General features: G+C 42.1%; 1 protein-coding gene across 2 annotated transcripts in view; it reads right to left on the minus strand.

Annotated features, from left to right (window-relative positions):
- Positions 1 to 279: 279 nt before the first annotated feature.
- Vcl (vinculin) overlaps positions 280 to 24,034 on the minus strand; it is a 94,980-nt gene continuing 71,225 nt past the window's right edge. Inside the window, exons 12-22 of one of the 2 annotated variants that reach the window (XM_027387517.2) lie at positions 23,215 to 23,414; positions 21,758 to 21,886; positions 18,550 to 18,699; positions 14,788 to 14,896; positions 13,385 to 13,687; positions 12,052 to 12,176; positions 9,986 to 10,171; positions 6,843 to 7,046; positions 4,713 to 4,916; positions 4,211 to 4,315; positions 280 to 2,475 (exon numbers count right to left, since the gene is read on the minus strand). In XM_027387517.2, the coding sequence (XP_027243318.1) occupies positions 2,329 to 2,475; positions 4,211 to 4,315; positions 4,713 to 4,916; positions 6,843 to 7,046; positions 9,986 to 10,171; positions 12,052 to 12,176; positions 13,385 to 13,687; positions 14,788 to 14,896; positions 18,550 to 18,699; positions 21,758 to 21,886; positions 23,215 to 23,414 (1,862 nt within the window). In that variant the 3' untranslated portion in view covers positions 280 to 2,328. The remainder of the gene's footprint in view (positions 2,476 to 4,210; positions 4,316 to 4,712; positions 4,917 to 6,842; positions 7,047 to 9,985; positions 10,172 to 12,051; positions 12,177 to 13,384; positions 13,688 to 14,787; positions 14,897 to 18,549; positions 18,700 to 21,757; positions 21,887 to 23,214; positions 23,415 to 24,034) is intronic. The other variant, XM_027387518.2, reaches the window with a different exon arrangement.

The raw sequence follows: 24,034 nt of genomic DNA on the forward strand, positions 1-24,034 counted from the left end.
AGTTGTCAAGTTTGTCCTTTATCACATAGACCCTCTCATAGAAATACACTATTTCCATTCCTTTGTGGAGTGAATAAGATCTTTAGTTGTTTTTATCACATGGACCCTTTTATAGAAATACACTATTTCCATTCCTTTGTGGAGTGAATAAAATCTTTAGTTTTTTTTTTCCCCCCCAATAAAATCCAGATCCTGAGGATTAGTTTCCTTGGCTATTCTTCAAAAATAAGAGTCTGACCTAAAGTTGTTAGTAAAATAGCATGTCCATCATTCCGAGCATTATTCATATAAATGTATTTTATTGTTTTAAACAGAACAAAAGAAGAGGCAGAAAATATTTGTATATAATAAATCCTAGCTTATAAATGTAGGGTTTTTTGTTTTGGTTTTTTTGGTGGTGGCATCTCTTATTCAGGGACTGTTTTCCTTTTGCTTCCTTTTAATGTAAGCATTGACACTCAAGAAAAGCACATCTGGCAGACCTGTAAATGTCTCCAGAACTGGAAGAACTTGGAGAGCAAATATGATTTTTCTTAGTTCCTCTAAGTAATCTTTAAAACAAAAGGTGATCTTTGGCATAGAGTCATACTTTAAAGGCATTGATACACATTTATATCAGGTAAGCAACTATACAGACATGCTGAGAGCTTTGAAAATAATCGGCTGAAAGGAAAGAGAGGAATCCTGAGTGTACAGGATCAACTTAAGGTTTACACATTCAGTGTTGGGACTGAACACACTAGGTATGGGAAGAACAGCAGGAAAGGGTCTCATTCCTGTATTCATCTGGTTCTTGACTTCTGGAAGTAGTATTCATATCCTGGGACTTGCTTATGGGATAAATACAGAAACTTTGCCAGACAGGAAACATACCTTTCTGGTAATTAGGTATCATACTTATTAAAAGACCTGGTTGTAATTGGTTAAAAGCAACTGGGAATTATAACAGTTTCTACTGATTTATTCTTAGCAGCACCAGCATCAAAATTTGCAAATGTTATTCTCTCTTACCCAAAAAGTATCGCTCGGACAGGACTGCCTTTCCATTCAAGTCTCTTTAGGAGCAAGCCCTAATGTTTAGTACAATTTAAATCTGAATGGACCTTCCAAAGTTACAAGGAAGCCAAGTGTGGTTGGTAGGTGCTAATTAGTCTGATGCAGGCAGATTGCTTGAACCAGAAGTTCAAGACAGCATAAAGAGAAACAGTCTCAAAATTAAAAAAAAAAAAAAAAAAAAAAAAAATTTGGAGCTGGATGGATTACAAACAAACACATACCTATGTATCTTTTAAAGTCTTGTTTAAGAAGCATATAGATATGAATCTCACTTGTTCCCCCCAAGAGGGGGGAACCCTAAAAAAAAAAAAAAAGAAAAGAAAAAGAAGCATATAGAAGACTGCCAAAACCTAGGATGATTTGGTTAAAAATAAATGTAGCATTTCAGCTGAGAAATAAAAAAAAAGAAAGAAAAAAAAAAAAGGCTAAGAGTGTATGCTAAGGCCTCAGCACAGACCTCTACTGGCAGTGACAAAGCATAAAAACCTGGGAGTGGCCCCACTGGGAGGTTAGGCAGGATCACACCCCAGCTACTCTGCCCCTCTAGTGGCAGAGAGCACCAGTGTGTTTGCTGGATGGTTACCTTGGCAACCAAAGCAAGGCAGGATGTGAGGCAGGAAGTTTCCCTAGCACAGATATTACTCAGGGGCATGATAAAGACAGAATAGTGATTTCCTCCCAACAGTGTAAATTGGTTTTACATTGTGAGAGGAACTAGGATTGCATGGGGGGGAAAGCAGGAAATGAATCCAGGCTGCACAAGCTGGCCCTCCCTAGAGACCACCTTACCCTGCAGCAATAATGCACAGCCCAGGGAAGGTAGGCAGGGTCAGCAGCAACATGGAAAACCCAAAATAACTTTTGGAAGCACAGTTATTAACTGACTTGCCTCACCTCTAGGTCTTGGGGCCTAAAGAGGGAAAAGGGAGTTTTGAACCGTAAACAGAGAGGGAAATGTTCCTTGGGCAGAGCAGGGCTTCCAGCTAGTGTTTACTCTTATTCTGAGCTTATGTAAAATCCATGGGCTAGCAACCCAGTCCACTTACTGGGTGACTGTGCACAGGAGTAACTGAGAGTACAGGGTTCATACAGAGACACATTTCAAAGTGTCCATGACAAGAGTGTAAATGTTTTCTATGTGAAGAAGCCCCCATTCCTTTCTGGTGTGAGACCAGGAATTGATTTCTACTCCCGGCAACTCTGAATAGCTTCTGGAACTCATCATTCTCTTCTCTAGCAGAGGCTTATGTCCCAGCCAGGTTATGTAGGTGCCTACTGGTACCAGGGAGTCTTTCGGACCCAGCGCAGAGTAAATCCAGCATCTGTTCGAATTTTGATTGAAGCCGCTTCTGCTTCTCGAACAGTCTCCTTCACAGATTGCATGAGGTTCTGGGCATTATGAACCAGCATCTCTGTGGCCTGTAATAAAAGAGCCCTGTTACTATAGTCCCTAATGCAATGCTGCCTTCAAGAAACCATGAAGCCTGGTGTGGACTGCAGTTAACCCTACCTGTGCTGGCATCCAACACTTGTTTGCATCACTAGTGGCTTAGGTTTAACTGTGTAAACAATACCTTGCTATCTGTGCATTGTGTCCTTGTGTGGATGTCAGCATGTACTTGCTCTTGATTTTCAAAGGTGGTGATCTTTCAGGTTTCAGGACTCCTGCTATTTCCTCTACCTGCAATGTTTTTCTTCCAAGTAACCCAGGGCCCAATGTCCTTCAGATCTTTGCTAGTAGGGAAACCTTTCCTTTTTGTTTATGTTAAATCACACCACTTAAACTCCTATCATTCTTCACTTAAAGTTACTATTTTTCTTCATAAAATCCATCATCACTAATTGATATGCTATGTATTCTACCTATATTGTTTTGGGGATGGGTTTGTTTTATTTGTTGGCACTTGTTTTTGTTGGGGGGGGGTGATTTATCTATCTGTACTAAATTTTAAGTTCCATAGGGCAGAGACTTGTTTTCTTTGTTCACTGCTCTCCAATGAATGAAAATAATCAAACCAAGCAACCAACTATGTTATAAGTGTATGTACTTTAATTTTCCAAACACACAAACTTAGAGGACAGAGATCTAGCTGGAAGTCTACTCACAGCCAAGACAATTCAGTGATTTTTCTAGGGCAGTAATTCTAACTATCTGAAGTCATAGATCTTTTGTGAACTCAATAAAGGCTGAAGGGGTTCCCCAGAAAAATTTTTCATATGAGTGAAACTTGTACATAAAATTCAGAGGGCTCTGGGAAAGTAGTTAGCATCTAAATTCCTAACATTGTTCTTCTGGTTATGAAGGCTCTTAGACCCAGAAAGGCTTGGAGCCTTGCCAGCCAAACTCACAAGAGTCAGGGTCTAGCTGAAGACTTCTCACTCGTTCCATAAGACTTCTATGATTCCATTCTACCACACTGATTCTTCCTTTATTCATTTAATGGGACAAACATAGACTCATTGGAGCCTTGCCAGCCAAACTCACAAGAGTCAGGGTCTAGCTGAAGACTTCTCACTTGTTCCATAAGACTTCTCCTATGGTTCCATTCTACCACACTGATTCTTCCTTTATTCATTTAATGGGACAAACATAGACTCAACAAGTGTTTTTTTTTTTTTTTTAATTAACTTAATGTGCTTTAGCATGGATCGAAGTTTTACCATCTTCTATGTTTAAGCAGAAGACATCCCACTAAGGAAAGTAACCCAGTACCAAACACTACTTGCAATATCAGAAGGTAGGGATGTTAATAAAGCTCCCATGGTGGGAGAAGTAAGAGCTATTGGATTAAAATAGTGATAGTGTAAGTAGCAGTGGTGGCAGCAGAAGAGTGTCCTTGTTCCTCAGTGATGCCCCTGTAGAGGTCAGAGCAGCTGGTCTTCTAAAATTATTTGTGAGTTCCCTAATGGAGAGAGAATGTGCCTCTCGTTTTAACTTCTAAAATAATGATAGGTCCTCTCTCTGTACACAATGCAACCAAGACATGCTCTCTACCATAAGAAAAAGGGGGTGTGGCTCAGAGCAGGGCCCACCAGGGGGGTGATAAGGAAAGACAGGTTTGCTGCATTCTTAATTCAGAGGTAAGTTTGTCCTACAGTTAAAATAAAACAGCAAAGAAGCTAGAGGCAGGGAGCCCAGAGCAGCAGCACATACCTGCTCAGATTCCTCGTCACTGATGTTAGTCCGGCCCAGCATGGTAGCCTTCACTGTGGATAGGATTTTGAGCTGGGTGCTTATAGTTGGGATTCGCTCACATACCTAAAGAGAAAGTTGTATTTGGTGTTTGTTGGCTGTCTTACCCACAAGTTCCCTGGAGGCAGATAAACCCAACTCCATTCCCAGTTGCTGGCATGCAGAAGTACTCGATAAATGAGCAGCACAAATATACTTGTTTTTATCCCTAGGGTCAGTGCTGACCCAACTGATTCATAAATGGAGGCATTCAAATTCTACCGGGTTAGGAAATAAACTTTCAGTCTATTTTTTCCAAATAACCACACACTCACTGCCCTTGCTGCTGTTGCTTTCCCTCGTTGAGTACCTCTTCCTTCCTATTCATCCAATTTCCTCTCTGCCTTTTCCCTCACATTCACACTTCCCACTCAGGTGTGCCCCCCACACAAACACTTGGGGAAGAGCCTATTTCCCCAAGTACCTGTAAGAGATTGGTTCTAATCCGCTTATCTGTGCACTGCTTGGCAACCTCCTTGGCCAGCCGAGTCACCTCATCAGAGGCCTTGGCGATGTCCTTGGCACACTGAATAAGTGCCCGCTTGGTACCGCTACCCCCTCTTACCAGCCGAGACATCTCTGCCATCAGCAGAGCCATGCGCTTGGCTGCTGCAATGATGTCATTGCCCTAGAGAGAAGCAAAGATACAGCATGAGCTCTGCCCACACACTGGCCAAGTTAAGGAAAGTAGAAAAAAAGAGAGAGGAGGAAGCCTGTTGTTCTAGCAGCTCTGGAGGGCTAAGGAAAGTACTGTTTGGGGTAGTAGAAAGCACTGGAGAGACAGTAGAGAGACTGGGTACTTGCCCCAACACTCAGTGAGAGAATATCCTGAATGAAAACAAAGAAGACCCAGAGATTAGTCTGAAAGGGCAACGTGGGTGCCCCAGGCACAGCACTGAACAAGCACTTGAGCATCTCCAGGTTAATTGTGTCAATAACATAGGGCCAGAGCCAAGGAGTCGGTCACACAGGCATTGTCATCTCTGTAGTAGGGGAGAAAGCAGTCGAGCTGGCCAGAAAGGAAGAACACCAAGGAGGCTTTCCAGATGCTAAAAGCATCCTCCACCTCTGCTCTTGTAAACAGCAGCTAAGTACTTGTGCTACTTCAGTAGAACTTAAAACCCTAGATGAGGAGTCTTACCCTGAGAAAAAAACAGGGGAGAAATGGATGTTTTATCATCTAGACTACTTTGGCCTCCCTCTACTGCTCATCTGTCAGCCTGAAAGAGCATACTAATCATTCCACAATTTAAAAAAAAAATTGATTCTACAAATCCATTCAACAGTCCATCAGCTAAGTGATGCCTCCAATAAGGAATGTTCACTTAAGAGGATGCTGAGGGAGGAATCAAATAAATAAACCTGAATCAGGCTATAAATGGAACTCACTCATTAATGGCAGTTTATCTGAGATTTGGCATTTGGTTCACTTAAAACCCTTGTGGATCATAAGGAGATATTTAAGCAATTTATTTTATGTCCTTAACAACCTAAATTATAGCAACTACAGTGTTCAAAACTATCTGAATGGCCAAGCCCCACTCATTTTTCCCCTCATGCTTTTCAATTTCTATACAGTGCAGTGAGGCACACACAAACCATGCCACTCAGGGTGCCCTGCAAGAGCTCCACAGGCACCATCAAGTGGCTCCTCATTGATGTTGGAAGGTACATGTCACAGGAAATAAACTGAGGCTAGAGAGAACACAGGTTTGAAGGAGGTCATGAGGAGAGGCATGTGTTAGATGAAGCCCTTTGGACGAACTTCTGGTGTAGACCTGAGGTAATTTAGGATTACATGACTTTGGTTAGAAGACAGCACAGTGCCACGGTTAGTTATCACCCACCATTTTCAGACTCTTTCTTGCAACATGCCATCTTTAAATAGGAAAAACAAAAAAGGTGATCACTTCTGCACCTAAACTCTCCAAACAAATGTTAGTTCACTACCCAAGGCTCTGTCACCTAGCTGATGCTCTTGAGCTTTCCCTGTGGCCACTTCCAACCCCTCTGAGACACCTGGAGAAGCAGTCAGTGAAGCCCCTTTCCCGTGGGCTCCCACAAGGGCCAGCATCTGTCACACAGCCAGGTGCAGGGCAGCAAGCAGTCCTCCCCCAGAGACTCTGCCATATAAAGCTGCTCTTGTCCTGATCAACTCTGCCTGAGCGTCAGTGAGAGGTCAGTAGAGCTGAGCAAAGCTCAGTGGTCCCCCAATGGCTCCTGACCTAGAAATCACTGAGAGATACAGCTAGCTACAGCTTCCCAAGGAATGTATAGTTCCAATTAATGGCCACAAAAATGGGAAGAAAATGAATCCTTTGAAAAGTGACCCCATTTCTCTTTATTCCCTAAACATAAATGCAATTCATTCAGACATTAGCAAACCTATCAAACTTGTGAAGCCAGCCCTAACAACAACAAGGTGCAGACAGACAGTTGCCCGCCCGGCTCAAACTCACAGGACCCGCACAGACAATGAGTGAGGCAAGGTGTCAAGGCTGCACATGGCCGGATGCATTTGGAGCAGCCCCCAACTGGGGGTACCGATCAGTACCTTACTAGACCACTTGGTAGCTTCCCGGTGCAAGGACTGAGCCGCGGCCAGAATGGGCTGGTTGACCGGCTGATTAGATGGCATTAACAGCAGCTCAGGTTCGTAATCGTCTTCCATGTCAGAGGGGAAAGGGAACCCAACAGCATCAGCCGCATCTGCCTCAGCTACAACTCCTATACCCACCTGAGCGGCTGGGATACCCGGCTTTGTCGATGGCAGGAAGGGTGAAAAATAGGGATAGTGTTAGTAAGAACAACAGGACTTGGGAAATGAAGCTTCAGCTGGTTTAGTAACCAAAGCTTGCCTGGGATGGAAAAGAAAATGGCATCCTCTCCAGCAGCCAAGTGAACAGAAGACAGGAACTCAGCCTTCAGCCTAAGTCACCTTGAAATAAGTGAAGAAATTTGCTCTAGCAAAGGTTTCCTGAGAAGGCAATGTATGCTTGTTGCTGAAGTTAAACCTGACCAGAATCACATGTTTAGGGAACCAAACAACACAGTAGCCATTGCTTTTAAAAGAAATCCAAAGGGAAAAAGTAAACACAGTCATGTAAGCTGTTTGAACAGGAAAATTGAACATCCTCCTAAACCAGACACTCACTATTCCATCATCTTGGAACATGCAGCTCTGCAGCTACCAGACACCTACTATTTCCTTTAGGAATTAGAAGTCCCAGATTAGAAAAACTATGTCAAAAGCAACAGCAAGCCGGGAAACAGACAAGAAAATCAACATAATAATGCATGAAGAGTATTTACCAAATGTTCTACAACCACTCAGCTAGCTATAGGATCCTCAAGAAGACATGTCGAATAGTTCCTATAGCAGTGAAAACCCTACATCATTTTAGACTGTCTTTCTCCTTAATAAGATCTTCAAAGACAAAGCTTCCACAATATCTTATTGTGGCAATTGAAAGCACCGCCTCTAGATACAACCTAAATCTCTCCTTTGTTGAAAATCGATTCTCAACCCAAACTCAACTTACTAGTTCACAGATCAGGTAACACATAGACTTGGCAATTAAATGAGGCTAAGCTCAGAGGAGCCCTCATATGAACCCAAAATGGATGCGTACAAAAGAACAGGAGCCAAGAGAGGAAGAACATGAATTTTATAACAAAGGTTGGGATTGTAGGGGGTTGGGGAAATACAGAGAACAGATGCTAAAAAACAAGCTGGCATAGAAGAAAAAGGAATTGCTTTAATGAAGCCAAGCCATTCATAAGAAGACTGGTGAAGAAAGGTTGTTTACACCAAGATTCTGTAAGCAGGAGGAAATATAAATTCATATGGTATTTTAGTTAAGGTTCCTAAATGTCTTATTCTACTAATACATTTCTGTAGTCCCAGGAATCCAGAGGCAGAGGTAAGAAGGCCATGTTGGGAACCAGTAAGTCATAAGACTGTCTCAAGAAATAGGAAAACTTAAAAAATTAAAAATAGAAATTCTTGGGCTGAAAAGATAGCTCAGTGGTTAAGAGCATTGAATACTCTTTTCCAGGACCTGGATTCAGTTCCCAGCAACCCCATGATGGTTCACCACCATCTATCACTACAGTTCCAGGGGACGTGACACCCTCTTCTGGCTTTCATGGGCACTGCACACATGTGGTACACAGACATACATGCAGGCAAAATGCCCATAGGCATAAAATGAAAATAATTCTCAACAAGAACAAAAATAAAAATTCTTATCCGAAATTCAATGCCCATCTCCAAAACATGGCCATTAAGTTGGAAGACACCAGGCCAGTTGATGGGGGATATAGAAACTTCAGTCAACAGCCAGTAAAGCGTTTAGATAGCACCAGTCCTTTCTCCTAAACTGTCTCAACCAAGACTCATCCCCATTCCTTGGAAGAAAAGAGTAATTTACTATTGCTAAAGTCAAAAAGACAGATGGACAGAGACAAACACATTCCTTCCCCACCCATACATAGCTCAAAGCTAGTGAACTCATGAATTTGGACCTTCTGGCCAGGATTTATGAACACACTGAACAAAGTAGGGCAAATGCTGCCTGACTCTATTAACTTTCACCTTTAAAGTCCACATATATTTTTGTGTTCCTCAAAATATGTGTGGGTTTACTGTAATTAAGTTTCCTTAGAGGAAAATCATCCCTATTGTCACTCTCTCCCATTCTCTATGCATAGTAGGATTTGTGCTATATAATCCTGGGGGTGTCAGAGAGACACCACTATAAATAATTCCCCAGGTCAGGTCCAACACCAGCAAGGTTTCCATTCCTGGGAGCCTGGGCTCCCAGATGACAGTTCTAACACTGGATTAAAAACCAACATCAATTTCTCAGCCGGGGGTTTGATGGGGTGGGGGTTATAACAAGATTAATTTCAGGCAGCTCAGTTCCCCCCGGGGAAGTATATTCAGTTAAAGAAATACAGTGGGGATGATGGGCTAGAGTTTGGGTTGCATTAGAAACAGTTTAGAGCTAAGAACCACATCTCACTGCTGAAATGAGCACCAGGATTTCACTCTAAGCAAGAAAAGCTACCATTAATTTCCACCACTCAGGGAAACAAGCGGGACATGGAGGCAGGATTGCTGCTGCATCCAGATTCTCCCGCACATCGTTAATACTTAGACTTTCAAATTAGCTAAGTTGAAGATAACTTGGAGCTGTCTTGAGTAAAGAGGGGTCAGGGAGTCTGAGAAAGGATAAAAACACACCACTTCTGAGACACCAATCTTCCTGCTTCTTAATTCGAGGACTAAAGGAAATGCACAGATATCATCTAGCAAAGCCCACAAAACATACTTTCATACTCAAGCTTGGCCAGTTAGTAATAGAGCATCAAAAATCATTCAATAACCCAAGAAAGATACTGTTTATAAAAAGACCTCAAACATCAGGAGTCAGAGATGACACTAATGGACAAAGAGAAAGAAACTGTTCTTTAGCCACAGACATCCCTTTTCCTTTTGCCCAAGAGAGGCAAACCATCAAACACTACAGACTTCTTACTAAATCACTGGTAAAAAGAATGTACTGCCTAAAACACTGGCAGTAAGCAAGAAGGAAGGTGACTCCAAATAGACTTCTTCCTGGGCTGTGGATGTGGCTCTTCATCCTTCATGGGAAGACTCGCATTCTTGACAAGGAATGTCTCAGAGCTTACCTTGCTAGACCACTTCCTAGCTTCGTCATGGAGCTGCCTGGCAGCCATCATCATGGGCTGGTTAATCACCTCCCCAGCTTTCTGCTCAGGGAATTCTTCATCCTTCTCTTCTGGTGGTGGGGGCCTGGGTGGAGGGACTTCACCCTCAGGCAGAGGTGGCTTAGGAGGAGCAAGCTCATCAGTTAGCTACAAATGTGAAAAGGCAGGTTGTCAATATAAGCCCTAAGAGCTTCTACCAAAAACCATCTAGAAAATCTACCCACATTGACTCCCTATAAAGCACCCACACCCAGCCATGAGACCCATCTGTGTAATCTCAATTATTAAAAAAAAAAAAAAAAAAAATCTCTGCAAGACACTAACAGCTGTGTGTGTGTGTGTGTTGGTGATGTCCCCTGGGAGGCATACGTCAAGTTACCAGATCAACAATTCCAAAGCCAATCCCCATAGAGGATGTAAGGCCTGGTCCTGGTTCTGGTTGTCAAAGAACAAATGAGAGGCAATAACTTCTCATTGAAGTTTCAAGTTCTGCATCTGCCACGTGATTTCTACAACCCTAATTCTAAATGTAATGATTCAAAGGAGCCACTTGCCAGGAATATCACTTTCCAGTGGCTCTTACCATCAAAAGCCTTAATAGAAAGTAAAAAGAAAAGTTGAAAACTGGGAAATTACCAACCTTACCTATTTGTAGTGGCCCAGCTTTGTCCTTAACCAACCTGACATCTTTTACTGACATTAAGTAAGAAAACATAGCCAGGTGACAGTGGTACACACCTTTAATTCCCAGCACTCAGGAGGCAGGAGCAGGTGGACTCTGTGAGTTCGAGGCCAGCCTGCTCTACAGAGTGAGTTCCAGGATAGCCAGAGCTACACAGAGAAACCCTGTCTCAAAAAAACCAAACAAACAAACACCATACTAAAGGAAGTAAATACAACAATTGCCTTGGTATGCTATTCCCCAAATCAACATATTTCTAAACTGTTAACTGGAGTAAATATCTGCATATGATCATTACTATGTCTGTTTCAAGGATTTGTAACTGCTGCAAGATATTACCCAACTAGCTTATTCTTAAACTATGGAGAAACATATTCGTGGTACTTAGTGGGAAAGAATCAGAAAAAGATTTAAGGGCCTAGAGAGATGGCTCAGCTTTTAAGAACACTTGTTGCTCCTCCAGAAAATTCAATTCAAATTCCCAGCACCCACAGGGCAGCTCACATCCTTCTATAACTCTGGATCCAGGGGATCTAACACCTCTTCTGGGCTCTGAGGGCACTAGGCATGCAACCATGAAGACCCTAGTTTGGTCCCTTAGCACTCAAGTAAAAAACTCAGTGGCACACATCTTCAATCCCACCTCAGATCTCTTCGAGATCTTGAGGCCAGCCTTGTCTACATAGAGAGTTCCAGGACAGAGAAGTCCCTTGAGAGAGTCCCTGTCTCAAAAAACAAAAACAAACCCAAAAACAACCAACTCGGGATAGTGGTATGTGCTTGTAAACCCAGCCCTGAGGAAGCAGAGAAAAGCAAATCCCATGGACTCACTGGCCAGCTAAAAGCCCTATATCCCAGTGAGAGGTCCTGGCTCCAAAACTAAGATGGATGGCTCCGGAGAGACAACACCTGAAGTTGACCTCTTTCCTCCACAAGCACATGCACACACGCACACACTTTTTTTTTTTTTTTTGTATTTTTTAAAGAGAATATTAATTATGTTACTAAAAAGAGAGAAAGGCAAGAACCTAACAAGATTCTAATACTGCAATCCTCTCCACAAAATGTACAAACTCTTTTACAATTCGTACCTCATCATTCCATCACAACTGCACTTACCTCTGCTCCATTCTCACCCTGTCACAATGGGTTAATACCACGTAAGTACATACACAAGTGCTGGGTTATGAAGCCATCAATTCAGGAATGAAACTTAAGATCTATCTCTAACTAATCACATAAAAAGTACCAAGCACCTGGACCCAGAGACTGGAAAGGCAGATCTGCCTCTCACACAAGCTCAACCCCTGGCTGCTCAGTTCCTCCCGTCTCTCAGCTTACTTACTCGGAGCTGTTCAAGGTCTGGTGGAGGAGGTGGGAAGTCAGGCTCCTGAGGTTGGAAGGCTTCTCTGACCTTGGCCACAGCTCCCAGGATCCGATATCCTGAGTCCAGGAAGCTCTTTTGCAGGCCTAAAGACAAAACACTCTCACTTTCAGCTGGGCAGGTCGGGGCCCAAGGCAGTGCCCATCCAGCAGAAGAACTGGTTCCCATTAATAAGGCTGGCAGCAGCATGAGTCATGGGCAGTAACAAGGGAAGTAGGGCAAGTCAGAGGCCCTAAGGAAGGGTCACAGGCCAGCTGTTCCTATAGTGGTGAGGATGCATTCTGACAATACAAATCCCCTGTGTGAGCTGGGCTCAGGTGGTACCCATCACTCCACTTGTGATGAAGCATGGTCATGAGACAGGTCTGCTGAGTGCAGAGCATGGGAGATGTCAGCTCCAGACTGGGTTTGTGCTCCCTGGAGTACATCTCACCTTTCTATGTCTGTGCTCTAGTTGGCATTCAGTGTGTTAACCCTTATCTTGAACTGCTAAAATATTTAGAAACTCCAATGAAAAGATCAAATGCATCCACAGTGATGGTGGACTGCAAATAACAGAGATTGTGTATAGACCAGAAGTGAGTCAGGCAGCCTAGCTTCTCACTGACAAGGTGGGAAATGTAGGTTTCCAAAAAAGAAGAGATATACATGATTGCAACCAAATGCATGGCAGCAAGTATTATCTCCATTAGTGACACTGAAATGGAGCTGAAGAAAATTCAAAATTCTTTCATATAAGGCCTAAGAAAGCAGAGTGTGTTTAAGCACTCTATATGTGACAAAAACAAGATTCTCTACAGAGAGAGGTCGTTGTATGTAAGAAGAGTAAAAGAGAAGTCATACCAACTTCATGAAGTAAATGCTTGGCAGATGGGTAGCTAGTATTTTTTTTTTAAGTTTCCAAACTAATGATTATGAACTGGGCTAGGAAGCCAGACAACGTAAAGGAAGTGTAGAGATACTGATCCTGACAATACTGCACAAAACTGAACAGAGGAAAACATTAATACAACATTCTCAAACTGAATGTTTACAGTTTTTTCTTTGAAGTTTTTGAGGCATGCTCTCATTCTATAACTCTGGAACAGGGTAAATAGCCTAGGCTGGCCTCAAACTTACAGTTATCCTCCTGGCGCAGCCCCCTGGGTGCTGAGGTTACAGGAAAAAGTACCACATCAGGCATTGTCCATATTTTTCCTCCCAGATTTTGTTTGTGGTGGTGGAGTACTCTTCTCCCATCTCTGCCAAGTTAGCCTTGTAGCTACGATGAAAGACACCGTGCACTGTTGCTTACCAGGGTCAGAGATGTTTCCAGCCACAGCCTTGGCATCCATCACCATTGGGGAGATTGTTTTGCTCAATTCATCAGAGGCAGCTTTCACGGCCTCTCGGAACTTCGGGTCCTCAGAGTTTTCTACCTCCCTCTTAGCAACCAGCAGAATCCGGTTGGCTCGACGAGCAATGCTGGTTGCTCCAGCGACTAACATCTGAGGCTGAATATTGGCCATGGCTACCTTACACTTGTCCAGGTCTTTTTTAATTGCTTCTTCAGAAGCATCCAACAGAGATTTGGTATCAATAGCCTCGTCCACCAGCCCTGTCAAGAAAACAGAAATGGAACTGAGCTTGTTTTTAGAAGAACAAAGATTCAAACACTGTTGTCAGTTTGCTTCTCATGAGAAAGTACAACTCGGAATTCTCTTCTCAGTTCAAAGCTAATCCTACAAATTGGAAGCTTTCAAGTGAGCAAAACAGCTTAAAAAACAGAAGTGCAAGCACAGCCCAAAAGGCATTTGGACTCAGGATTTATACTGACCGTGGTCACTGGCCCTCTTATATCCACCACAGGCAACCAGAGACGCAAAGACATCAGGAGAGGAAGCAAGGGTTGAGTCTGAAACTTCACCGCATCTCCACTACAGTGTCTGCTAATGACATTTCTCCCTTCTCATCTCACTCTCCAGCCATCTGTTGACTGCTGGCAGCTTGAAGTGCCCAAGCTGAGCCACACGGAGGATTCCAGTAACCCTAACAGCCTGCTTCTTATTTCTGTTACCTCTCTTTAGACACTTCGGAAGCTCCGCTTTCATGTCTGGCTGCTACAGACCCCTGACTGCAGGTTCTATAGGGACAGCCAAGAGCCCACACTCCTCATGTCTGCCCTTCTGTCCTATCCCTCAGCAGAGACCAGGGAAGATTCAGAAGTTCTTCTTCAGTCACACAGACACAGGTGTCTCCTTTTTGTTTTTTTTTTTTGTTTTTTTTTTAGAACTATGTAGTTGATAAGTTGGAGGAAACTCTGAGACACACTGGGTTAAATGGTAGCTATTGTGGTTCCTTGAAATGTGAACCCTCTGAAAATGACAGGGCCCCTTACTGTATCCACAAACACCGCCTCCCAGCCTCTGAAACTAAACTCTAGCTGGGACTGGGCAAAGACACTATTCAAAGAGAAGATAGGAGCTGTAACAATGAACATCACACCAGAGGGCGGTATTAAAATAAAGACTTAGTCTCTCTCCCAACACAGTAGCAAAGCCTGAATGAGAAGCCGCCACTGCTAAGCTTCTTGATCAGGGCCAAGCACACTGCTGAGCCCCTGACTGTCCCTATATTCAATTACAGTTGATATAACCGGTCCTGCTTGAGGTCCTCAGAAATCATGAATCAGACCAAAAGAATTTTGTAAAATTATACCTGTCATCTTTTCAACATTATCAATCCACTGGTTCTTCATGGTCTCAAAATGTTCATAAGCTGCTTGGTTTCCAGGGTTCCTCAGTAAGATTCGAGCAGCAGAAATGACCTGTCAATGACAAAGCAATCTTCAAATACCAGGACACCAGTACATTCAAAATACAAATCATTTTAGCATTTTACCTTTTCTCCATTTCTCCCATAGATGGCACCAGAAAACCAAAATTGGCAAGCCTCTTCAGGCTGATCACATTAAGTCTGGTGCCATAAACAGACCCCAGAGTGGGGCCCTTCACACAAAAATTTAGAGTCATATCCTGATTTGGGAAAAAAATAAGGTGTCAACATAAATGAACATTCATTTAACATTTCAGAAGAACATAATAAAAACTGATGTACATTTAAGAGTTGATGTCTTCATATCAACCCTTTCATCTTTAAAAGATTCAAAAAGAAACTAAAAATTCAGTTAGGCAAGGTAATTCAATCCTGTAATCCCAGCACCTGGGAGCCTGAAGCAGGAGGTTTTGTTTTTTGTTTTGTTTTGTTATTGGAGACACAGTTTCCCTGTGTAACAGCCCTGGCTGTCCTGGAACTCACTTTGTAGATCAGGTGGACTCAAATTCACAGAGATCCTGCCTCTGCCTCCTGAGCTCTGGGATTATAGGCTTGAGGCAGGAGGTTTACAAGTTCAAAAACAGCCTGGGCAAAATAGTTTGCTTAAAAATAAAAAATAAAATGATTTAAAAATCAACTGAATATATATTGCCTATAATCTCAGCACTCAGGAGGTGAAAGCAGGCAAAAAGATTTCAAATTTAATGCTAACCTAGACTACATAGCAAGATCCATATCTCAAAAATAAGAGACAAGGCTGGCATAGTAGGCGTGCCTTTAATCCTATCACTGGGAAGACAGGCAGGAAGATCTCTGTGAGTACAAAACCAATCTGTTAAGTTCCAGGCCACCAGGGCTTCATAGTTAAACCCTATCTATAAAATAAAATAGCAGCATGAAACAAAACATTGCTCATGGGGCTGGAGAGATGGCTCAGCAGATAAGAGCACTGACTGTTCTTCCAGAGGACCCGGGTTCAATTCCCTGACCCCCATGGCAGCTCACAACTGTCTATAACTCTAAGATCTGACACCCTCGCACAAACATGCATGTATGCAAAGCACCAGTGCAAATAAAATAAATTATTAAAAAAAGATTACTCAGCTATGATTTATGAATATTGATCAAAACACCTGTTCACAATTTTAAAAAAATTACTCAAACTTCATTTAAAATGATATTAACTAAAATACCTGTTCAGTTAGCAAACTGCTTTCACATTCATTACATGACTGCATCTTTACAAAAACCCAGTGAGAGAAAAGACAACACCTTCACTTCCAAGATGCAAAAATCTAGACACTCTAGAGGTTCCTAGCTGGTTAGAGACAGTGTTTGGGAAAGAAGTACTGAGAAACTAACAATGCACAGTCCATACACGTATGTTTATATTCCTCAAAACAGTGCATTATGAAGGGCTAACTTTGTGGAATGAGAAAGTTAGAATGCATTTGAGTCCAGATCTTTCTCTACAGTCTTCAGTCTTTCCAAGTCTAGTGTTCTGGGTTGGTTTTTGTTTCTGGAAGCATGTGGGGGGTGGGGGGGATACACACAACAGTTGTATTAGAATTTAAAAGAAAAATCAAAGGGAGGGCAAGCTATAAAATCAGCAGCTGCCAGGAGATGGGGGGGGCATCTAAGGGGGATGGGGGGAGTGGCTACATGGTAGGGAGAAACACATTAGAGGAAGGTAAGAAGCCCAAAATATTGAGGGGAAAGCCCCAAGTGTTCAGGAAAACATGTTAGGGTATTGGTAGAAAGAAGTAAAGGAAAAGTTAGTTATTCGAACATTTCAGAAAACCAAGAAGACTTACCATGCTTCATACAGCTGCAGCCCTTATGCATCTGCCCTTACTAGGGTTGTTTTGGGGTTTTTTGTTTGTTTGTTTGTTTGTTTTTCAATCTCAGTTTTGTACTGAAATTCTGTTTTATTTAGTGTTTTATGGAAGGATTTTGTGCTTTTAATTAAGAATGTTCATATTTTATGAGAATTTCTAAAAAGGCTGGATGAAGCTAGGCTTAGTGGTGTAGGCCTGTCATCCCATCATTCAAGGCACTGATGTGAGTTGAAGGCCAACCTGGGCTTCCTAAACAGAAGCCAGTTTTTTCTGTTTTTATTTAAGTTAAATGAATATGACTTTTCCAAATGGGTTGGGGCATGTAGCTTAGTGGTGCTGTAAGTTATTCACCTGGCATGTATACAGCCCTGAGTTCCATACCCAAGGCAGGGGAAGAGGAAGAGCAGGGGACAGAGAAACTCTCGTGTTAACAGGCAAGGTAAGCACATGGACCATTTCCCTCCCCTCCCCAGAGAAGTTCCCACAAAAGCTAGAATCACAGATTTGTAAAGCCTAGCAGAACCCACCAATATATCACAGGCACTTAATAAATGTAATGGATTTCTCTATATTAATAGGAGAAGGAGGAAAAAACCCCAACCCTGCACAAACATCACACTAAATGATGCTGAGCTTTTTAAGAAAGCTAGCTGTGCATGGTGCTGCACACCTATAATTCTAACATTAGATAGTTGTAGCCCAACCTGGGCTACAAGTCAAAAGCCAGCCTCAGCAAAAGGGTAGGGAGGAGGAAAGAGGAGGCAGATGGATTTATTAGAACTTTAATTCTTTCCAATTTGTTTTCTCTCATTTCCAATCTTCTTTTGTTCCCAAACCTCCTGGCTATTCTTTGGTCACATAATTAACTATATACCTTAGTTATACGATTAGGAAGAAAAGGAAAACTAGCAATGAAAACAGCTATTTTTGTTTTTCAGTCTCCTCAAAGAGATGCTTAATAATGTGTGCTGGGGGAGGGCTGCTTTACCGCCTGTTTTTGCTTTCAAAATAATACCATTATTTAAAAATTAAAACAATGCAAAAATATATAAAGGTCAAAGTCCTCTATAATCCTAGAGGTCACCAACTTTGACCTAATAAATATGTAAATATGGATATGGGGTGTGTATGTGTACAATGTGTGTATATATGATGTGCGTGCACAGATAAGTATTTGTTTGGACATGTGTACCACAAATGTGTGTGGAGGTCAGAGGACACCTTGGTATTGGTCCTTCTCACCTTCCAACTTGCTGAAGACAAGGGAGTCTTTGTTGTTCATGACTGTGTGCATATGCCAGATTTGCTGGCCTGTGAGTCCCCATGGACTCTCCTTGTCTCCACCCATCATCTCACTTTGGAGCACTATATTACAAACATAGCCTAACATGACTGTCTTTCACATGAGCTCTGAGATCCAGACTCAAGTCCGAATAATTCTGTGACAAGAGCTTTCCCAGCTATTCCCCTAGCTCCACATACATTTTTTATTTATTTTTATTATTCCTAATTATGTGTAGGTGGTGTGTATTGCATATGGGTATGTGCACATGAGTGCAGATGCCCACCAGAGGCATCGGATCTCCTGGAGATGGAATTACATGCTGTTTGTGAGCCAAATGACATGGGTGCTGGGAAGCAAACTGGGATCCTCTGGAAGAGCCCTTAAGATGGCTCCTAACTGCTGAGCCATCTCTCCAGCCCCTCTGCATACTTTTTTATGTGATCGTAACAAAGCATTTATAATTAATTTCATTTGGCAAATACTGTATGATGATACTGAAATGAAGAGTGAGCAAAACTTAACCTGGGGAGTGAGTTCTCGGGCTGTCTTCACTGATGCTTGAATGCCTTCCACTGTTGATTTATTGGCGGTACCAACAGCAGCCGCCTTCTCCGCTGTGGCTCCAAGCCTTCCTGAATGGTTTTCAAAGTTGGCTGCCCTCTCATCAAATACCTCGAGGGAAAAGAAAAATACAGACATTAAGGAAATTTATTTCAATGTAATGCACCAGGAAGTAAAAGATGTTTTTAATTTGATTCTGTAACTGCTCAAAAATTTGAGATAACATCAAATCTTATTACTAAAACAATAGTCAAATGTCAAATCCTGACCTTTATATATTTCCTCAGAGGTTCAGCCTTAAGCATCATGTACACACACAGAGACACATCCCTGAATCTTCTTTGAAACTTACTTTACCAAGAGCAAGCAGGACACACACAGAATTACACACTTTGCAACAAGTTCACAGAATGTGAAGACTAAATAATCTCATTCCTCAAAGGTTTTCACTCTTAGTTTGAAGAAGACAGGCAAACCCACTACAGGCTCTTCTGCAGGTAGCTGGGTGCATTACAAGTCCCCAAGTATCCACAGAGTCCTTGCCTAGCTCCAGCCTCCATTCATGTATCCCATTACCATTAATGTTGTAAAAACTCTGCCCTTGACCTCAGTGGGTAAAATGATAGCTGGTGCTAACACAAAGACAAGATGGGTGATTTTATTAGTCCCAAATGGAAATCCATCAACTTCACTGTTCAGCTGGGTCTCTGAATCTTAAAAAGTTAACTTTCCTTCTGCTGAAGATATCACGAGAGGCTGTACATTATCAAAGAAACTAATTTAAAATGACAAAAGGCTTTGTATTTGCTTGGGTGACATTAGGATCAATACCTGGAAGACAAGGTATACCAAAAAGCACTGGGTCAGGTTAATGCTGCACACAGAGCACTGAGGGTCCTCACGGTACCACTTCTGTACTTGGTATCCAGCTCTGACTCAGGTCAGGCATTCTCTAAAGATTTTCAGTTCAACAGCAAGCTCCAGTCTCATCCCAGGGCTCTACATCCACCACCTACAGTCTCAAACTATTCTGACTTGTTTTGATTCAGTTTCCTGGGTTCCTAATATAGTTAATGCTCACAATCTCAGACAAAAAGCCAATGCAGTCCTGTTCTCCTGGTCTTACAAGTTTCCCTACCTTTGCTGATATCCACATTATAGGCTTACAGGTGTACTGCCTGCTCTGGTGGACATTTCAAGTCCAGGCTGTATCTGTTCTCCCTGTAACTGCTGCATTAGATTGCTTTTCTCTGAGCTCAGTCAAAATTTACTGACTAACATGGCTCAGAGGTTAAGAGCACTGCTTGCTCTTATAGAGGTCATGAGTTCAATTCCCAGCAACCACATGGTAGCTCACAACCATCTATAATGAGATCTGGTGCCCTTTTCTGGTGTGCAGACATACATGCAGGCAGAACACTTATATAATAAGTAAATAAATCTTTAAAAAACATTTACTGACTACCTACTATTTTCCCAGACTTAAGGTAGATATTGAAAAGACAATAATCTGTCCCTGAATGGGTTCACAACCCAGAGAGGAGCCCAGAAACAGGCATTTGTAATAAGGTGTGTCGCTACGTGAAATAGCAGATTATGGGAGTCAAAGGAAAGGCACTTAATCAATCCAGAAAACAAAAGAACACAATAAAGGACAAAGAAGAACCAGGCAGAAAAGAAGCCAGAGGTAATTAGATAGAGGAAGCAAAGACATAGAAGGCCAAGTATGCAAGACATTACACCCAACTAGCTACTGCAGGAGCATGGAATAAGAGACAGTTACCTGTATGAAACCAACATAAAAAGAGTAGTAAAAGCCAGACTACAGGGGTTTGGGGATATAGCTCATTGGTAGACAGCTTGTTAGCATGCATGAAATCCTGGATCAGACCCCTGGTATCCCACAAGCCAGCTGCTATGGCACAATCTATGAGTGCAGCACTGAGGAGGGTCAAGAGCTCAAGGCCATCCTCAGCCTCCTAACAAGGTCAGCCTGGGGTACATGAACAACAAACAACCATGTAAACAAAACTGTAGCACAAAGCTCCAGCTCTGTCCCCATGCCCACTGAATGACTTAACCAGGAGAAAATCAGGGGTTGGATGAATCCCAATTTGGTGGCTTAATGAATGATTCGAAGACAACAGAGAGCTATGCAACCATCCAGGGGTGGAGAAGACCAAGAATCAGAATTTAAACCGTGGCAACATGATAGAAAGGATTCAAAATTACTGGTGATATAAAATTAAAATGCCTGAGTTCCCTATTGGAGTGTAGGGCAAGGAAAAGGTTACTGGAAACAATTTTGAAGAGAAACAGCATAGAATGAGGAACCTATGAAGCATCTAGAATCTAGATTCTGGATGGACAAGACAAGCCGAAATTTGGATCTAAGAGTGTGAAATTTAGAAGCCTGGGATGAAAAAGTAGCAAATCACCCTAGTGTAAGGGGACTATGAACTGAACCACCTCCTAACCTAGGCCAGAAAGAGAGAGTCACCAAGAAGCAAGAACACATTACCCAAAATGTTTCAACTTGGGTGGCCCTCCAAACTTTGCTCCTCTGTAGTTAATCAATGGCTATAAAAGCCATCAGCAAGACCTTGTCTCAAAAAACAAAACAAACAAGCAAACAGAAACAATACAACACAGAGTATTTACATTGTGAAAATCCAACCATCACTTATTTATAAATCAGGCCTTTTGGGGTCTTTTTCCTGAAGAGTTAGCTTACCAGCACATCACCAGCCTACTGTTTATTGTAATGTCTCTGGCTTTACTCTAGGATAGGGAGGAGTCACGGGAAGGTTTTGTACAGAATTATTACATCAAATGAGTTTAAAGTACACTATTCAGAAAGTTGTGGCTGGAGTGATCTTCATCCCTCATTTCTTCCTGCCTGGAGTGATACCTTCCCTTGAGAAAAACACCAAGAAAACCAAAGAAAGGCCAGTTTTTACCTTTTGAATCAATGCCAAAGATCCTTACTTTCATGTCATGCTTCTTGGTATATGATAAAAAGCAATTCCACTTGCTTTAATGTAATGGCCAAATATACTACAGCTAGCAGTTACAGACAGACATAGCTGATACTCCTGGGGGACAAGAAGACCCCCCTTTGCCCTTCCATCTCTCGTCCACAAGCAGCCTGTGTGCTTCAGATACCTACCTCTTCCCGATTGGGTGCATCAGGAGGAGCTGTGGCTGCCACTGCCAACAGCTTGATAGGAGTTGTGGTATCACTGAAAACATCAGACACCTCCTGAGTCATAGCTTCCTGCATCTGGGCTTTAAGATCCTTAAAAATATGGTTTACAAATGAAATTTACAGCAACATCCAAAAGGCTTATCTGCTAACTTCACTGACTCATTCACTCATTCTGCCTTTCATGCATTCACTTTCAGAACATTCAAAACTATTTCTTGAATATCAAATATGTATAAAACACAGAGCTAGCACAGACCCAGTTATGAACTCTGTTCTTTAACATATTAGTGTCTAGTAAAAGGGGCATACATGATTTCTTTCTTAGTGGACACTATGAAATAATAGAACAATAGGCCTACCACAAAGAAGGCTCTAAACATTCCCAGTTCTAGCCAGGCCCAGTGATGACTGAATTAAGTATTTGGAAAATGCAATACCAAATTTCTAAATAGTCTACTATCTTACAAGAATTTAAAAAAAAAATAAAGTTTATAGAAAAACTCAATAACCTCCAGGTATATGCATATAATCTCTGTACTCAGATCATGCTATGAAGACAAGAGCTCAAGGCCCGCCTGGGCTACAGAGTGTGACACCCTATCTAAAAAATTAAATACTGAATAAATAACAGATGCAGAAATCCACCACTAACCAATGGGCCAAGCTCCTGGAGTACAATGGTGTGACTGGGACAATATATGAGGCCACTGGCAGTGGGTCCAAGATCTAATTCTAATGTACAAAATAACTTAGTGGAGCCCACTCTATATGGAGAGATACTTTGCCCATCCTAGACACAGGGGTGGAGAGGTGCCTTGGTCCTGCTTCAATGAGATGATGGGACAGACTTAGTAGACTTCCGAGGGAAGGCCTGACCGTCTCTGAGAAACAGGTGGGGGGTGGGGAGGTGGAGCGGGAGGAGAGGAGGGAGGGGGAACTGGGATTGGAATGTAAAAAATAATAGTAAAATGATATATGCACTGAGCAAAATCATGAAAGATCTCTTAAATGAAATTTAGAAAAATATTAGTTGCCACCACTTGGCTTATTCCTAATAAACTTGATCTTCTTGTATATTTGGTCATTTTAATTCTCAAGTCTCAAGGTGAGGTGGGGACAGCTCAGTCAGTACAGTCCTTGCCTTGCCACATGACAGCCTGAATTTGATTAACAAAACACACATTGAAAAATGCTGGCACTAGAGAGGTATGGATAGGCAGCTCCCTGGAGTCACTGACTGCCTGGCTTACTCTCTCGGCAAGTTCCAAAGCAAGGAGATGCCCTGTCCCAAAAATAAGTATAGATGGTGCCCAATACCTGAGTGGACACCTGACTTCCACACGCATGTACACACTGTACAACCGTCTCTTCTGTTCGTTGTTTCTCTACACTAACAGACATCAAAAAGTAAGGTCTACCTTTAAGGAGTCTTGAAGCTGGGATGCAAGTGCTCTTGCCTGAGGACTTTCCCCTTCCCCTCGGGCAGCCAGGTCAGCCAGCTGAGCTGTTAGCTGATCTACACGGTCACACTTGGCAAGAAGATCTTGGCGATAAGGTCCCATCATAACATTGGCCAGCCGATGCCCTTCAGCCACAAGTCCACGGATGGCAGCCTGACCTAAATAAACCAAGAGGGAAACACTGAAGTTCACACAGACGTAAGAAAGGCAACTGTACTGCCACTCCAGATTCTTTTAAATAGCATTTAATAAGGGTACAGGATTCTCCACAAAATATAATCCTATGGAAATAAAGAAAAGTACAGGGAGAAGAAACTGTGCATTAACTTTTCAGAATTAGGGGAAGTGAGGGGATTGGATCTAGAGCCTCATGCATATCTAATACTGACCTACACCCCAAGCCTAACTTTTATTTCTTCACTCATTTTCTTTATAGTGAACAATTTCCACTTACTAAATATCTTTTTGACTACTTGACCTGCACACACAAGTCTTAGGGTTTGGTCCCTAGTACTAAAAAAACAGCAAAACTGAAAACATAACCTAAAAATATAGGTTATATTTTATTATATTAACCGTAACTATCATACTGCTTGCTAAGTATAACAACAATATTCACATTGTTTACACAATTCTGATAGTAGCTACTTAGAAATAATGCATTAGGAAAAAAAAAAAAAAAAAACTCCTAACAATCAAATTGCTGCCCAGTGGGTATGAACACCTTAGCAGGAATGAGCATAGAACAGTGTTCATATCATTTCACTCCTACACAGCT

This window comes from Cricetulus griseus (assembly GCF_003668045.3).
Source record: "Cricetulus griseus strain 17A/GY chromosome 1 unlocalized genomic scaffold, alternate assembly CriGri-PICRH-1.0 chr1_1, whole genome shotgun sequence".
Classification (NCBI taxonomy): Eukaryota; Metazoa; Chordata; class Mammalia; order Rodentia; family Cricetidae; genus Cricetulus; species Cricetulus griseus.